The sequence below is a fragment of the Drosophila guanche genome, unplaced genomic scaffold (genome assembly GCF_900245975.1).
Source record: "Drosophila guanche unplaced genomic scaffold, DGUA_6, whole genome shotgun sequence".
In the NCBI taxonomy this organism is placed as follows: domain Eukaryota; kingdom Metazoa; phylum Arthropoda; class Insecta; order Diptera; family Drosophilidae; genus Drosophila; species Drosophila guanche.
In genome coordinates this window covers 3,896,590-3,908,062 of record NW_022995743.1, presented here as the reverse complement: position 1 = coordinate 3,908,062, position 11,473 = coordinate 3,896,590, and the positions used below count along the sequence as shown (strand labels likewise).

The following is an 11,473-nucleotide window of genomic DNA, read 5'->3' as shown; positions in this document are numbered from 1 at the left end:
TTTCTTGTCTTATTTTCGGTTTCTTGTGTTGTTTTGTTTTTACGTTTTTTTGTTAATAAGTAGTTATTCTTTTAATATTTTATAATTAGGATTTTTGTTTCAAATGGAATTACATATATAATGCATATATCATGCGCCGCCAGTGTCTGTCTTGTCTGTATTATCCTTTCTTCTCTTGTGTTGTGTGAGGTGTTTGGGTGTGGTTGTGGGTTTTCGCTATTCATTAAAACGAGTGGGGGCAGGGTCAGGATCGACCGATCGACCGATCGACAGAGCCCCAAAGCAACGGCTTAAGAATGAACAAATATTGTGAATTAAGTGAATGCTGTGTATGAGTATTTTATGCTTTTCTCTCATTTAGCAAAAAAGTGCAAAGTGAGTTAATTTTGAATGCATTTAATTTAATTGTGTTGTATGAGTGGAGGAGGCTGCTTCACGCTTGGAAAATTGCTTTGACTCTTTGTGTTATTAATCATTAATTTTGGTTAGATTTCGTACTGTCTAAAAACGTAGAACTATAAAAGGGTTCTCTCATTTTGGGGGCTTTTCTTGTTTCGTTTTTGTTTTTGTTTTTGTTTTTCTTGTTTATTTGTTCTCGTTTAAGGTAAATTCTGCAAAAGCAATTACCAAAAAATTAGGGTTTCAACTACAATTATAATTTGTAATAATGATAAAAATGTCGCATTTGCTTGGCAAAGGAAAATTAAATCTTTACTTTCTTTTTGTTTTGTTTAGTTTTAGTTTTGCTTTTTGTTTTTTGTTTTTGTTTTGTACATTTGCATAAATATTATTCAATTGCATAATTTTCATTTGTTTTTTCGTTTTCTTATTTGTGTGTGTGTGTGTTTGTATTTGTAAATTCATATTGCATTCAAGTGTCTGTGTGAGTGTTGGGGTGTATGTTTTAATCCTAAAACTACCATTTTCCTGAAAACTATAGCCAAATTCATTGCCGCTCCGGTACCGGCTGACACACTCCCCTGGGAATATGCTCACGCTTGATCGAAGATACCATTCGTATATGTATCTATGTATGGGTGTAACTTAGGATCGAACAGAAATGAAATGAGGAATAAATATGGTTAAATGAGTGGTTACAATAACTATATGCCATGCCATCCTATATATTTTTCCTTCGTCTATAACTATTTTCATGTAGTTTCACGTGTTTTTGTCCATCTTGTCCATTTCGGGTACTGTTTTGTTTTTTACCTATACATTTTGTGTGTAGTGTACGTACGAGTATTTTCTAGGCGCAAAATTTTAATTTTACAAATTTCGTGTGAGTTTTGCTCGGTTTTGGTTTTGGTTTTTAATAGTTTTTCTCTTCCCTTAGTTTTTGTTTTTGTTTTTGTTTTCTTTTCTGCCTTTTCGTTTTTCCCCGTGTTAGTATTGGTTTTCTGTTCTTGGAAACTTGTTTAAAAATTAAGCTCAATAATCTTAAATTATTTATGTATTTTTCTTTTGCTTTCTTTTTTCTTTTCCGGTTAAATTTGTATACACGCCACCGTGGCCTTTGCTCAAACTATTTCCATATTAGTGTCTCATTTCGTGCCTTGTATCCATTATAATAATATTCTAAAAAGTTTAAATATTGCATTGTGTACACCCCTGGTATTGGTTATATTCAATTCAATTCGATTTAGTTTTAGTTTAAGTTTCTTTTCCTTGCTGTCTTGCTGCTCTGTGTGTCTGTCATTTTAGGTTTTTGTTTATCTTTTGTTATTTGTTTTTTGCTTTTTTTTTACTACTGGAAACAATTTACACTTAGTTACAACACTGTCTTGTAATTGCTAAAATTTGTAATACTCATGAACTCTCCACAAGAGATGGATGCATATTTTTCGTTTCTGTCCTATTCTTTCATTTCTTTTCTTTTCTCTTCTTTTCGTTTTTTTTGCGTTTGTTCAACTTGTAAATTACGTGTGGGTTGCACTTGATTTCTTCGTCAAAGGATTAGCATTAGAGTAGAGTGGGGTGTGTGTGAGTATTATAAACGCCTTTTAACTACGGCGTGTAATGGGGTTTTACATTATTTTTAGTATATATATGTCTAAATGTATATACGTTGAGTGAGTGCATCAATTGTTAATAGAGGTTACATCAATTATATTTATAAATATCTTTTTTTTTTTTTTTTGCCTTTTCTTCTTTGTTTTTTGTGTTTTTTTTTCGTTTTGTTTTATTTAATATATATTTATGTGTATGTGTAAATATTGAAATTATGCCCAGGATCTTCTCTGGGCGTGGCTCTAGATGCCAACGCTTCTTCAATCTCTTCTACTTAATTATGCTGCCAGAGGGGGAATGGGGATGGGACAGTGCGGGGGTATGGGCTGTGGTGTATGTAAATACATTCAAGAAATTTGTAGTTTACGCAGTGTGTGTTATTTTAGGCTAGAAGCTGATTCCGCGAGAAGCATTCGCTTCTTCTCTGCTCACTAAGTTCAACAGTAAAGACAAACATCTAATTTCAAAAAAACGCTAGTGAATGTTAAGAAACTGTTTGTTGGGGGATAGTCTAGTCTAGTGCCTAGAAATCCGCTTTTTTTGAATGGGAGCTAGAGTTAGAGTTCGAGCACGAGTTCTTGGTTTTCGCTTTTGTGTTTCCGATCTTGTGTCTCTTTTATAAATTTCAACTGTGTTGCAAAACGTTTGCCTACATCTAATTGTCATCAATGTGCCGGATCCATGCCTTTCCTTTCTTTTCCTTTCCATTCCTTTCGGTTCCTTTGCGTTCCTTTCCTTGCTGCCTGGATGTACGTTTCGCTGCACAATATATAATTTCTTCGTAAATATCTATATATGTTGGTATATATGTATGTGTGGTTGTTTATTTTATGTATGTGGGTTCCAAGTAAACTCCTCCTGTAAAATCTGCTGCCTTGCTGCCAATCGTCGTTCCGGGATCTAGTAGTAGAATATTTGTCCGGCCTTCTGGCGCTTACGCTCCTCCAGCTTGCGATTGATCTCCTGCTGCCGCTCGGCCTTGCTGAGTGCACGGGCCACGTACAAGAACTTGTTGTCGCCCAGCTGTTTGCCATGGAGTCCAATAACGGCGGCCAGCGCCGATTGTGGATTCTCAAAAGCCACAAATCCAAACCGGCGTGAGCGTCCCTCCTCGTCGAGCATCAGCTGCAAAAGGATTACAAAGGGAAACATCCTGTTGTCATTTCTATACAAAATCAATGGTAAACAAATCAAGCTGTCAATAGGGGCTCCCTCTCGTGCTCGCGCCTATTCGAACGACGGCATTCAGACGCAACTTTCTTGGAGCTGTGCGGCCGGGCCGGGCCGGGTCAGGCCAGGCCGGCCCTCCCCTGTCGGCGTGTTCCCGCGACCCGCGACCCGCGAGCACTGGGCATGCGCACGACAAAGTGAAAGAGCGAATTTAAGAGCGGATAGTGGGAAACTGTGCCACATGGCTTTCCATCTGCAGTCCGCTCTCGCCCACAATCCACCCACACATGGTTATCACCCACGCCACGCGGACAAGCTGGCCGGGAGGACGAGCGAACGGACGGGGAAATGTAAGGTTGTAAGTAGACAATCAAGACATAACGAACCTTGTGACTGGTGATGCGCCCATAGGGCTCGAACATCTCGCGCAAGTGCTGCTCGGTGAACTCCTCGCTGAGATTCTTCACGTACAGATTCTTGAAGTGGGTCGCCTTCTCCTGCTCACGGTCCCGCCGAGGAATGAACTTGACCACATGAACTTTCTGATTATTGCACAGCATTCCATTGACCTTCTCGATGGCCGCGCGAGCGGCTTCCTCCGAGTCGAAGTGAACAAAGCCGTAGCCGCGCGAGTTGCCATCCTCGTCCTTGGCCACATTGCAGTTGAGAATGTTGCCGAACACCGAGAAGGTGTCGTACACCGCCTTGTTGTCGATCGACCGCTCCAGATTCTTGATGTAGATCTTGCCGCTGTCTGGCGAGCTGGCGCTACTCCCAGTGCTGCCGCTGGCCAGCGCTCCGGCGGAGTGCGACGAGCTGGTTGTGTGCCCGCTGGTCACCGAACTATGCCCGTGCCTGCCGAGCACAGCCGCAGCGGCCAGGTGATTGCTGGCCGCGTGGCCACCGCCGACATGGCCCAGGTGACCGGCGGCAGCGTGGTGATGCAGCTGCTGCTGGTGATGTGCAGCGGCCAGCGTATGGTGGTTCAGCGCCGGCTGCTGCTGGTGATAGTTCGCCGGGTTGCCACGGAACGTCATCGAGTTGACGAACATGATGGCTGGCTGTTTGTGGAGCGTGGTGGCAGCTAATAAGTTGCAGGTGCTGTAAGGTGGTGTGTGGCTGAGAATTTTGACGGTCTTCGGCAGCGCGCTGGTGGTATTTTGTTGACTTTGCTCTTGTTCCCTGAAACACATACACTGATTGTTAGACTTTACTTCGAAATGCAAACAAAACGAAAACTTATTGTTGGAGTATACTTGGGAGAGTATACTTGAGGGAGATATGCAACGAAAAATAGCCTAATTGTTAAAATGCATGGAAGTTAAATTTAACATGGATTGGGCAAAAGAAAAATACTCTTTGTGGGAAATACTAAAATTCTCTGAAAAAATCGTTTTTACCGTCTCTCTTTCTCTCTCTCTTTGTACTTTTTCTAACTTTCACTTACTTTCACTGTGGCTTAACTTACGCGGACACGCTGCAAACGACTGGATGCGACTTGATCTTCTTAATTAGTTATTAGTTCTTAAGCTTAGTTCTTTATTATTTAATATTTGTTGTATTGTATGCAAATTGTCGCTGCTCCTTGCGTGCATGGCAGTGTGACCGCGGAATTATCGATAAAATATACCGTCAGACCCGCAAAAATATACCAAAATACACCTTCTCATTTTAAAAATATACCGCAAATATACTGTGGTCTTAAATCATATTCCTCGAGTTTGAGGGTCTACTTGAAATTATTAGCTTGCAAAGACTTTTCACACTAAAAAAATAATTTAATCCGATTGCAGAATCAATTTGGCATATTATAAATACTCCTTTTTATTGGATTGTATACCTTATGACCTTATATTTAGGTAGAACCACAATGTGTTCGGTCCTCCCCCGCCCTTTGCTGGACTAATAAGCTACTGCCAATCTCTCGTTGTAGCTCACAATTGCGTTGCACCACCTATCGACTATTGTCTATCGATTGCACACCGGCACAAAATAGTGAATTTTTTTTAAACAAATGTAAATAAAAACTGCATTTCGAGTTTAATGTGAACATGGAGACGGAACGCATAGTGGCGAGTCCATCGGCCAGCGATTCCAATCCATCCGTACACTCCCAACGCCTACGCAGAAGAGATAAGCGTAGGCGGGACAATGACAATTCTTCCACCGATCATATAAGTATAGTCGCGGAAGTGGCCAACATCTACAAAGCGGATCTCCAGGACAGCTTGCTGGCGCTTCAAATGCCACAGAAGCACCGATTCCTAGAGCAGAGCAGCGACTTTATATCCGTGCACGATCTTCTGCTAAGTCAAGCTGATAACAGCACCCAGGAGGAGCAGGAGGAAGCAGCGCCAGTACCCATTTCTGAGCTGATATTACGAGATTTTTGCTCATCCCCCACATACGAGGAGGAGGAGGATGAACCGATGAATGACTCTCCGCCGTGGTTTCGATTTCGAAAGAAACGAATAAAAACCTACAGCCGAAAGCCGCCAACCAGGAAGGAGCCACCAGTTGCCACCCACGAAGATGAAGAGGATCGTATGAGCTGCTCCTCCGGGCTCTCGGTACAGGAGGATCACACAGCCGCACCGCATGTGCCACCGACGACGGCACTGTCTGAATTAGATGCCAATAGCTCCCAGAAGATCTGTGAAAATCTTTTAAATTTAAGTGAATATTTCACCCTAAGCAATACCAGTCCAAAGCCCACCAAGGCCACTGCTGGCATTCACAAAGCGATAGCTGCCAATACGAGTATTGATCTACCCATAAAACAAGAAGCATCATTGCAGAAGAAGAATGTGGATTCGGATTCATCTGTTGAGTGCACTACTGTGGAATGTGAAAGTCGGGAGCTGGGTGACGAACCCTCTGATGTCTGTGATAACAAACGACCCCAAGGTAAGGATGCAATCATTACACTGCTTCTGTTACACCAAATTGTATTTTAAGGAAACGAAACAAACACTCTTTTCGGCGAGAGTGGGAGAATTCGTAAGACATGCCCAACAAACGACGATTCGGAAATAGGTAAGACTTCATGCCCTCTAATTACGAGCAATTTCATCAATCAATTTCCTTACAGATTCCAAGGTTTGTGAGGACTGGTCCGAAGGTGATTCGTTTCTGGTGACTTATAACACCGAAACGATGCCATTGGACGATGATGAACCTGAAAAAATTGATACTTCTGATGAAATGCCAAGAAAAAGCTTGGAAACCAACGATCCGAGCACTCAATTTATATTGGAAGACATCCCAATGAGTGAGTGGCAAACGACAATGGATATTCCCGATGTTTCAAATAGCAAAACTGAAGCGTCGCCTGATCAGACTGTCAAATTGGAGGAGACGGTGAAAATTGAAGCAGAGTTTCTCATGGGAATTCCGGACTGGGAGCCTGTGGATATTCCCGATGGCATTTCATTGCGAACAGCCTCAAACAAACCGATTGAGGTGTCCGAGGAGATGCAAATGAAGGCAGCCCAGCTACTGGCAGACGTCCATGCTGGAGAATGGAAGCCAATGGATATTGGAGAAGTTGCTGGATTCCGAACTGCCTCAAACAAACCGATCAAGGTCTCTGAAGAGAACGAAATGAAGGCAGCCAGGCTACTGGCAGATGTCCAGGCTGCAGACCAAATGAGTAAAATAGAAATAAGCGATACTCAGTTCCTGCAAGACATTCATTTAAGCCAATGGCCAGCCATGGACGTTCCAGAAGCTGTCGAATTCCGAACAGCCTCGAACAAATGTATCGAAATATCGGAGGAGATGAGGCTGAAAGCTGCCAAGTTGATAGCTGAAGTGGAAGCAGGGGAAGTAAGCAAACCAGAAACTACAAGTAACCATAGAAATCCAAAAGAAATTGTAGTCAGTGAATGCCGGGAAAAGCCTGGCTCAGAGGTTTTCGGCTTCCGAACAGCGTCCAACAAACGGATTGAAGTTTCTGAAGAGATGAAGGCGAAAGCAGCTAAATTAATAGCCGATGTGGAAGCTACGAACATCAATGAATGGAACCCAGTGGATAATCCTGAAACAGTTGAAATTCGACCAGCTTCAAATAAATATATCCAAGTTTCGGAAGAGATGAGACTGAAAGCTGCCAAATTAATAGCTGAAGTGGAAGCGGAATATGTTAGCCAACCAAAACCTTCGAGAAGTCAAACCCGCAAAGAAAATAACATAAATGCGTGGCAGGATATGGATACTTCAGAGGTTTTCGGCTTCCGAACGGCCTCCAATAAACCAATTGAGATTTCCGAGGAGATGCAAGCGAGAGCAGCCCAACTATTAGCCGAAGTTCAGGCAGCAGCAGACTTCACTGAATTGAATCCAATTGAAAATATAGAAACAGTTGGATTCCGCACAGCGTCCAATAAATGTATCCAAATATCGGAGGAAATGAGAATGAAAGCGGCCAAACTAATAGCTGAAGTTGAAGCTGAAGATGTTAGCAAACCAAAACCTTCAAGCAGTGGAAATCACCAAGAAATGTGTATAAAAGCGTGCCAGGAAATGGATGCCTCAGAGTTTGTCGGCTTCCGAACAGCCTCAAACAAACCAATTGAAGTTTCTGAGGATATGCAAGCGAAAGCGGCCAAGCTACTGGCGGATCTACAAGCTCCAAGTGACGCACAGTTTCTGCAGGAAATTGACTTGGCTGAATGGGAGGCAATGGATATCTCCGAAGTGTCGGTTAGCGAAAGGCAGCCCACTGATATTCCGGAAACATTTGGCTTCAAAACAGCCTCGAATAAGCCCATCGAAGTCTCGGAGGAGATGAAAGCGAAAGCAGCCAAATTGATAGCCGCTGTCTATGCAGAACCAACAAATGAGCCAAATCAGAAGAGTCATCAGGCAGCTCCATCAAGCGATGCCCAGGAGGCAGTGGATGAAGCAGCAATTGGGGCTGCGCATACTTTCAATTGTGACCCTAAATGCCAGTTGGAATTGTCTGATTATCATTCCGGTGATGATTTCAAAGGTTTCCAATTGGACGACTGCCAGCCCTTGGACTTGCTTGATCTCTATATCTTTCCCAGGCTATCACAGCAGAAAGCAGAGCAAAAAGCCGACTCAAAATCTGTGACACCCAAGCAACGACGGGAAACTTTCGATGGCATTCCGTCAAGCAAGCGTCGACGTCGGCACGCAGACACTCAGAAACTTTCAACTACTCCACAGAAACACGGAAGGCAGCTCTCCAAGACAACGTCGTGCCACAGTGCATTGGAATCGCCAATCAAATCACAGAGCATACCCGACTCTCTGTCACAACTGGCGGCGCGTTCGCCTCTTGATCGCATCACAAAGACTTCTGTGATTGCTCGAAGGAACCTGCTGTCGCTTAGCAGGCGACGCAAGCGGGTTAGCACCGGTGGTGATGACTGCCCGGCCCAGCCCACGGACACTGTCACTCCGGTTAAGCCTCGCTTTGGACCGATGTCTGCTTCGACCAGCACGCCGCTGGCCAACAGGAATATAAACATAGTTGAAGAGGATGTTTCGCCCATTTGCATGCCTCCGCAGAAAGCTCCCCGCATTGGCCTGAGTCGCAGTCGCTATTAGTCAACTTTGTTATTAGATTTGTACTGAATGCCCAGTCCTACGCCACCGGTTGGCTTCATATCCAGAACTTCCCAAGTGAGTAAAAACATAAGTGAAAAGGTAACAAAAGAAAGTGTTTAATTAAATAGAACAATACTCGTACATTGGTGGTGTTTCAGGGCATTACATGGCATAGATTAATTCATAGTTAAAATGATGGCAGGGCAAAGCAATTGGACACATAATTTGATACGAATTAAGACCTATTGTGGTGGCGCTGCTTGACCAATTCCAAGACAAAGACCAGCACGGAGAGGGTCAAGCCAGCGGCCCACAGGAAAAATGCAATGAAATAAAACTCCAAGTCATAGGCCTGGGACGCGGGCTCCTCATCCCGCATCAGAGTGAGCAATCCAGTCTTAATCATAATTCGCCAGGTGTCCATCTTCATCTTGTCCAGAATGCCATGCTCCTGGATTCTCCTCGCGTATTCGTTGAACACTCTCAGATAGGGCAATCTATTGGATACCACATAGGACTCGAGGGCAGCCCCAATGCTCTGGCGGATAACTTTGGAGCGAGGAGTCTTCAGTAGGTACTGCTGTCGGAACAGCAGCTCCATGCGATCCTCATAGAGGCAATACATATATCGGTTATCGAGGCCATTGCGCAACTTTTCCAGCGTGGGGACATCCGTGGAAAGACTGTTCCTGAGCACAGGCTCGGGCAGAAATGTTTTCGTCCTAAATGTCGCTAAATAGTAATCGTCGTGCAGGGTGGGATAGGGCGCCTTCGCCAGGCTCTCCAGGGTGGTGTACTGTGGCTCGTACAGTCCTGAGGTTAGCATGCTCGAGAGCATGGCCAGATAGACATTGGTCAGAATGAATCCACTTAACGTTAGTATCAGATACGTCAGCAAATCCTGCCACACTGAGATGCGCGTCTCATGGTTTGAGATGTACAGAAAGTGGCTCAAGCTGCGCAGAAAGCAGACACCCATTTGGCGACCTTGCCGTCCCGAACGGACAGCGAAGAGCATGATCGTCACATAAAATACTGTGGCCACCAGGATTAACCAGAGACTCCAACCGAAGGGCTTGGCAAAGTACAGATACCTGGCGATGGGTGGGGCATGTGGCACCAGAAGGTATTCATTCAATATCGAAAACGGCACCGTGGACTGCACAGGCCATATGAGATCCCTCGGATAACTCACAAAGTCGATTTCCCTTGCAAAGAGAAGTTCAATAACGCCCTCGTAACGGTCAATCACACCGCCTTTTGGCAGAGGCACTTCCACCAGTGTGGCATTGTAGCGTACCGTGAACTCCTTGAGTCCGTGGTACAGGTAGCCCGTCCGCACCAGTCGGTTGTTGTGGTCGACAGAGAAAAAGTCCCGCGGTGAAATGTTCGTGATAATTGTGCGTATGGGAAAGCCGTAAAAGTTTCGAATCTTACGTTCTCTTGCCAGATATTCCGAGATATTGAAGAGTTCCACAGCCTGGATCGAGGGATATGGCTGATAGGTGTAGAGCGAGCTCCGGTGCATCAGTAAAACCTGCAGAAATCCACTCTGGTAGCAGTAGGTAAAGATTTCCTGCTGCTGCCACGACGTGGGTTCCTCTCGGCACACGAACACAATTTGAAGCTGATGAAGCTCACCCAGCAGCTGCGTCAGCTGCTCAGCCACCACTGGATCCAGCTGTGATTGCACCAGATAGACCACGACCAGAGCTCTCTCGGTAATTTTTCCCGCCAGTCGATAGCTGCTTGCATTGGATTTCAGTTCCAGTTGCATCTGTGGCGTGTCTAAGGCCTGAAGAGTGCCCGATTCCCCCCCAGGCTCCACAAAGTTAATAAAAACGTTTAGCTCCATTCCGAGTGCACGATTAAGTGCAAGAAGCTCTGCTGTGGGACTTGAGATACCATCAGGAGTACCGAAAATTGTAAAAATAACCAACACAATCAGCAACGAGAACATTTTGATGGTACTTCAAGTGCCGCCTATCCTTTTTATAGGAATGTTTTAACAGCAACATGATTCGACAATATCATGTCGTTCCTGCACGTTTGAACCACAAACAGTCCAAACTAATTAGCCGTGTAACACCATGTAATTAAATACTTTCAATAACATGTTTGCCATTAGGCACAATGTATGTTTGGCTAAACAAAAAGTGAGTTGCACTTTAATATACATAAATCCACATTGCATTCATTAATCAATACACCAATTCTGTTGTAGTTGATAGAATTTCAATTTTAGAAACAGTTGGTTTTAGTTGGTTATTGATTAATATAGAAATTATAAAAAAGAATATGGGTACTTCGACGCACTTCTTGGCGGCACATTTAAATATTTCATGTACCTGCTGCCTCCGCCGTTTTCCAACACTTCGCGCGTTAGCCAACACTTTCATATGTGCAATAAAATAATCCAGCGTCCAGAAAATAAATAAAGTGTAAATAGAGTCCGGGCGCAGGTAAAAATATTTATTTTGCATTACATAAACTCAATTCTGAGTGTGTCGCATTCCGTAAACAAAGTGAAAGCGTTGGAAAGACCATCAAACAGGTGCGCTGGCATTTGTTTACGGCACTGCATGGAATATACAAATACAACAACACAACTGCATTTAGTGGGAAAGTTGTGTTTACTTTTTTCCAAAAATTCTTTAAGGTTTGCCATAGCTTCGCCATTGAGAAATGGGAAGTTATTACTGATAAGCTTGGTGCT

At 43.8% G+C, this 11,473-nt stretch overlaps 3 protein-coding genes across 8 annotated transcripts; 1 reads left to right on the top strand and 2 right to left on the bottom strand.

Moving 5' to 3' along the window:
- Positions 1-1,392: 1,392 nt before the first annotated feature.
- Positions 1,393-4,783, bottom strand: LOC117583806 (polyadenylate-binding protein). 2 transcript variants are annotated; one of them, XM_034272390.1, is made up of 3 exons: positions 4,628-4,783; positions 3,567-4,362; positions 1,393-3,135 (listed from the first exon to the last, which is right to left on the bottom strand). In XM_034272390.1, exons 2-3 carry the CDS (start codon positions 4,230-4,232, stop codon positions 2,911-2,913), a joined length of 891 nt encoding a protein of 296 aa, XP_034128281.1. In that variant the 5' UTR covers positions 4,233-4,362; positions 4,628-4,783; the 3' UTR covers positions 1,393-2,910. The 2 variants fall into 2 exon arrangements, with proteins under 2 accessions (XP_034128281.1, XP_034128289.1); XM_034272398.1 differs by having other exon boundaries at positions 4,649-4,774.
- A 349-nt stretch (positions 4,784-5,132) lies between these two features.
- Positions 5,133-8,898, top strand: LOC117588926 (breast cancer type 2 susceptibility protein homolog). Of its 5 annotated transcripts, none has more exons than XM_034280513.1 (4): positions 5,133-6,087; positions 6,139-6,216; positions 6,272-7,404; positions 7,720-8,898. In XM_034280513.1, exons 1-4 carry the CDS (start codon positions 5,232-5,234, stop codon positions 8,755-8,757), a joined length of 3,105 nt encoding a protein of 1,034 aa, XP_034136404.1. In that variant the 5' UTR covers positions 5,133-5,231; the 3' UTR covers positions 8,758-8,898. The 5 variants fall into 5 exon arrangements, with proteins under 5 accessions (XP_034136404.1, XP_034136429.1, XP_034136396.1 ...); XM_034280538.1 differs by having other exon boundaries at positions 5,134-6,087; positions 6,272-7,772; positions 7,966-8,004; XM_034280505.1 differs by having other exon boundaries at positions 5,134-6,087; positions 6,272-8,898.
- Positions 8,899-8,929: 31 nt separating this feature from the next.
- LOC117592347 lies at positions 8,930-10,612 on the bottom strand. The gene has a single exon (XM_034286040.1). The coding sequence runs from the start codon at positions 10,610-10,612 to the stop codon at positions 8,993-8,995; it is 1,620 nt and encodes a 539-aa protein (XP_034141931.1). The 3' UTR covers positions 8,930-8,992.
- Between the last annotated feature and the right edge of the window lie 861 nt (positions 10,613-11,473).

What these genes read in the sequence shown, in the direction of transcription:
- LOC117583806 (XM_034272390.1), bottom strand. Translation starts at nt 4,232, where the DNA reads ATGTTCGTCAACTCGATGACGTTCCGTGGCAACCCGGCGAACTATCAC. An exon ending in GGCGCATCACCAGTCACAAG is followed by an intron (nt 3,136 to 3,566) that starts GTTCGTTATGTC and finishes ATCCTTTTGCAG; the next exon opens with CTGATGCTCGACGAGGAGGG.
- LOC117588926 (XM_034280505.1), top strand. Translation starts at nt 5,232, where the DNA reads ATGGAGACGGAACGCATAGTGGCGAGTCCATCGGCCAGCGATTCCAAT. An exon ending in TGATAACAAACGACCCCAAG is followed by an intron (nt 6,088 to 6,138) that starts GTAAGGATGCAA and finishes TTGTATTTTAAG; the next exon opens with GAAACGAAACAAACACTCTT. An exon ending in AAACGACGATTCGGAAATAG is followed by an intron (nt 6,217 to 6,271) that starts GTAAGACTTCAT and finishes ATTTCCTTACAG; the next exon opens with ATTCCAAGGTTTGTGAGGAC.
- LOC117592347 (XM_034286040.1), bottom strand. Translation starts at nt 10,612, where the DNA reads ATGGAGCTAAACGTTTTTATTAACTTTGTGGAGCCTGGGGGGGAATCG.